The sequence below is a fragment of the Sinocyclocheilus anshuiensis genome, unplaced genomic scaffold (assembly GCF_001515605.1).
Source record: "Sinocyclocheilus anshuiensis isolate Anshui unplaced genomic scaffold, SAMN03320099.WGS_v1.1 scaffold2234, whole genome shotgun sequence".
NCBI lineage: Eukaryota > Metazoa > Chordata > Actinopteri > Cypriniformes > Cyprinidae > Sinocyclocheilus > Sinocyclocheilus anshuiensis.
In genome coordinates, this window is record NW_015556018.1 from 27,461 (window position 1) to 32,788 (window position 5,328).

General features: G+C 38.3%; 1 protein-coding gene across 1 annotated transcript in view; it reads right to left on the reverse strand.

Moving 5' to 3' along the window:
• shmt2 (serine hydroxymethyltransferase 2 (mitochondrial)) overlaps nt 1-5,328 on the reverse strand; it is a 27,245-nt gene that overhangs the window by 1,725 nt on the left and 20,192 nt on the right. The window contains 2 exon segments of the mRNA XM_016470670.1: nt 52-207; nt 4,526-4,625. Coding sequence (XP_016326156.1) covers nt 52-207; nt 4,526-4,625 — 256 coding nt within the window.

Sequence of the window (5,328 nt, forward strand, 5' to 3'; positions counted from 1 at the left end):
GTGAGTGAGTGAGTGAGTGAGTGAGTGCGTGCGTGCGTGCGTGTTTCTCACCGAGTCTCAGGCCGCCGGGGGTCAGTGCGCTCTTGTCTCCAGGGCAGGTGTTCTTGTTGGCTGTGATGGACACCAGCTCCAGAACCCGCTCGGCCCGCGCTCCGTCCATCCCCTGAGGCCTCAGGTCCACCAGAACCAGATGATTATCAGTTCCTCCTGAACAAACACACACGACACTCACCTTCAGTCAAAAGAGTCTGTCTGGATGAAGATCTACGGTCGCTTCAATTTCCAGTTGCCTGATTTAACAGCTTTTGTATTGAGGTTATAATGCATTCAATCATCATGAACAACCCATTCGACTGCCATAATATACAGAAAAAGGCCTGAATTCTGAGTTTATGTTTTGCCATTCTAATTTTATATCTCACAATCCTGACTTTTTCTTGCAATTCTAACATCTCACAATTCTGACTCTATATTAAAATCAAATCTTGTACCTGTCAACTGTGAACTAACATGAGCTTTAACATTTTTATTAACTAACATTAACAAAGGTTAATAAATACTGTGCCGTTTAATTTAAGTTTATTGCCACATCAACTTCACAGGCTATTTCATGGCAAATATTATACATGAGAAAAACAATATAGTAGTACACAATACAAAATACAATAAATTAATTAATAAAAACAAAGTATTGCACATACAATTCTATAAATAAATTTACTTTTGAAAGAAATAGGAAAAGTTTTTCTGGGTCCATCTCATAAAAGAAGTCCTTAAGATAATAAATGCTGTAAAAATATATTTTTTATTGTTACTTTTATAAGTTAAGGCATTAACTTAATGTTAACAAATGAGACCTTATTGTAAAGTGTTGCCAAATTAATTTTATTCCATGCAACAAAAGTTTCAAATTTTTTCTCTCTTATGAACAACATAATCAATCTCTCTGGATTTTCCCCCCCAGTTTTGTAAAGTCATAGAAATGCTATCGTGGATATTTTAACAATAGCATTTCTATGCATTTACTAACATTTTTACTCTATTTTAGTAAAGACACGTCAGTTTTGCTGTCTTGAGTTTAACAGCAGTCGGTTTGTCGTCTGTGTCATAATCGTTCTTGATCCAGGTGAGATTGAGTCATAAACTGATCTGCAGCTGCTTTAGACGCGATGAGAACAGAACGGAAGCACAACAACAACATGTGCGTCGATATGAAGCGCTTGCAGGCGTTCAATTAATTTCTGCACATGTCATTCCTGCCGTCGCTCCTGACTCACACTGAAGGGCCGTTTGCACCAAAGCAACACTTATATATAACAACAATAACATCCAGCACACAAAAACATCATTAAAAGTGTTTCAGTGCGATAAAATCCTCAAGACTTCAGGCCGGACAAACATTCGCTCTGCTGCAGTTTTCTTCAATAAAAGTGATTTGGATTCACCTCGAAGCGGCTGATTGGACATGAAAGAGCCTTTCTGTACAACCATAATGAGGTAATTAGCATTAGAAGAAACATTCCTCAGCTCTTTAAATAACCGAGTGTGAATAGCAAACAACTCAAACAATTATTAAACTTTTTAAATCACTCTCTGAGAGTGAAAGAACTTCTTATCTGACCAATTACACTTCAGCAATTAAAATTTAATATTCATTTAAATGCATCTGTGTGTGTTTTTCTCCTTATGGTCAAATGAAGACACCGAGTCTCCACTATGCTTCAGGACTTTTGCATCACATATTTTACACTAGACATCAAAGTAGAGACACAATAGCTCAGTGAACAAAAACAGGCTTTCTGCAGGTCAATTCAAGACTATTTAAAGACCAAGTAAAGAAAACGTAAGGAATAAATTAAAGGGAAAACAATGTCAGTATGTTCTCTAAACATATATGTCTAGAGAGCAAAATGAGTTGGGTTTGAAACACTTTAACTTCCAACAGATCTGCATTTCTTTTTAATTTATTTGACAGGATAAACAGCTTGCGTTACAGCTCTGCTCAGAAATGCTAGATTATGAAAATAACTTTTACTGTATACCTTCTGATCCACTGCAAAAAAATGAGGTTCTTCCTCAGTATTTCTGTCTTGTTTTCAATGACTGAAGACTCTTAAATCAAGAGACATTTACTGGAGAAACAAAATTACTTAAAGGGATAGTTCACCCAAAAATGAAAATTAGCCCATGATCGATTGGATTCTTCTGAAAGAAAAATGTCATATACAGCTTAGGTTTTTGACGGTGAGGAAATTTTCCCACCGGTTAATCGACGTGTGACAACACCGGTATCACCGTTGGGGAGGGATTGGGTTAGTTTGTTTGAGTTTCCCTCTTTTCTTCGCTTTCAGATGGCTTGTAAAAGTGCCGTGCGCATTTTACTTTCACTTTCAAATTAGTGGCAAGCTGCAATTTGGCATCAAGCAATTGTTCGTTTGAGTTTTCCCTCTTTTCCTCTGATTTCTTGGCTTTCAAATAGCTTGAAAAAGCGCGGTGCGCGTTTTACTTTCACTTTCAAATTAGCGGCCGAGTCGATTCAATTCAAGCAACAACAACATCAAACTCATAGAACTTTTATTAACAAAATGAATAAAAACACACCATATATGCCTAATAAAATAACAAATTACTTAGGCTACACAAAGTTTAAATAGGTATATAAAACTGAAAATCAGAAAACACTGTGGAACCAAATGAAAATTAGCCCATGATTTACTCGCCCTCAAGCCATCCTAGCTGTATATGACTTTCTTTTTTCAGTAGAATCCAATCGGGGTTATATTTAAAAACGTCCTGGCTCTTCCAAGCTTTATAATGGCAGTGAATGGGTGTTATTTTTCAATGTATAAGAAATTAAATATATGAATAAAGGCCCCAATCAATGCGTTTGTGTAAGAAAAATATCCATATTTAAAACTTTATAAACCGTAATCTCTAGCTTCCGCTAACTGTCGTACGCGCGTTCATTCCGGCGGATCACGTAAGAAGTGAGGAATTCGGAAGCGCAGCGAAGATTTGTTAAGAAAAATGTGGGAGGATTTGGATATAAGCCAAGAGGAGACTGGCTTTCCTTTGCTAAAGTAAGGAAACTTTGCTTCCTTAAACAAACTCGCGACACTAGCATATCTCAGAGGCGCGTGCGCGACGCATACGTCCCACGTCATCCGCCGGAACGTTTCTGCATATGACAGATAGCGGAAGTGATAGAAAAGTGTTTATTACGTCACTTTCAAATTAGCAGCAATTCGGCGTTGATTCAATGGACCCTTTTCACAAGACTGTGATGACGCGTTTAACGGTGTGGAACCAAATAAATAAGAAATGAATGTTTAAAAAAAACTTCCAGTCAATAGGCTTTTCAAAATCTAAAATATTGCCAAACAGGCGCCTTTGCATTTCCTTTCTAAACAATTTTCTGCAATCGTCTCGTCTTTCTCACCTCACTCTTGTCAGTCAGTTAACTCTCCTCACGGGATAAATAAAATTGTTTTTATTAAAGTCGTTCGCGCACGGTTCGGCATGCTGCATTGAGCGTTTAGTTTTTAAAAGTGTCTGTCCTCTAACTGAACTAGGCTAAATTATTTTTGTTACTATAAATAAATCAAAACGACGGTGGGGAGCGGTGTACACCGCGAAAACACCGTCTATCGCAGTAAATCATGGGGTAATTTTCATTTTTGGGTGAACTATCCCTTTAAGTCTTTTTTTCGGAGAAATTGATCAAAATGAAGTGAGTTTATGATTAAAACAAGAACAAATATCGGTCAATGGGCTCCAAAAAATAAACTAAATTCAAAGGGAAAACACGTTTTCATTCCTCATTGACAGATATTTCCTCTTATTTTAAGCATAAACTCCCTTTATTTTTATCAATTTCTGGCTTCACATCTTCATTGTGCATCTCCAGTAAATGTATCTTGATTTAAGGATGTTTAGATATTTGCGCTGGAAAACAAGACAGAAATACGGAGGAAGATATTCATGTTTTGCAGTGCGTGCAACATTTAATGCCACGACTTTCTGCTCTGATTTAAGAGCTTTAACTTGCGGAAGCGTGAAAACATCCCTGAAAAACATCCTGTAAATGTTTTTAAAGACTGACGTGTTTATTTGATGGTTCAACACAAACCTATCCTCACTACGATTTTTCAATGTGATCCGGGTTGTAAGATGTTTTTAAGCCTGTCTGCATGCATGATCTGATAGGATGAGATTTAAAGAAGCCGTTAGTAGAGCTTCATGCGTCTGCAGGTCTTTGGTGCGTCAGTGTGTTATGAAGACGCTCTCTACTGCTTCACTCCACACAACCCAACACTGAATCATTAACAGGACTATTCATTAACACGGCTTTAGTTTTTTAGTTCCTCTAGTACGTAGGGGTTTGAGTCTCACTCCTGCAGCACACACTGATAAAATGCAGGAAAACTAACTTCATCTTCCAGGAGAATCCAGTGGCGTCGTCTCAGTCCCAGACGAACACGTTCTGCTCACCTGAAGAGAAAACCTACAGCGCGTGAAAACCCACCCGAGACCAGCGTGTAGCCCTTCTTCAGCAGCGCCTCGGCCATGGCCTTGGAGTTCTTCAGAACCTGAGCGATGTATTCACGAAACATGGGCGTCGCGGCCTGAGGAGAGAGCGAATGAAGAGCTATCAATTATCAAAAATCATAAATGAGCTCCCAAGTGCACCGGCTATTGTTCAGGAGAAGATGAGAGAGACTCAAATGATGCTGCATATGGAACTGACTGCAGGATATTAATTCAGCATATGAACCGCTAATAAACACAGCGAATCAAAGTAGAAAGTAATAATCGACCGATATATCGGCCGATATTTGATATTTTTTTAAAATTATCGTATCGGCCAATACTTTTTTCTGTTTAGCCGATATGTCAGAAGCAGGACTTTTATTTTGACAGCGCTGAGAAACCGAAAGGCAAACACTATAATACTTTCTCATCTACCGTCAGCATTTAATTTCAACAAATCTTAAACAAGTCTAACTTGTCATTATTTGTAAAAATACGATTCCCAGTGCGATTATTAGTTACAGTGTCTTCCTTTTTATTAATATTTTTAACAATTTCTTTATTTGTGAAAAAACTCACACACACACACACTCACACACTCTCACACACACACTCTCACACACACACTCACACACACACACACACACTCACACACTCACACACTCACACACACACACACACACACACACACACACACACTCACACACTCACACACTCACACACACACACACACACACACACACACACACACTCACACACTCACACACTCACACACACACACACACACACACACACACA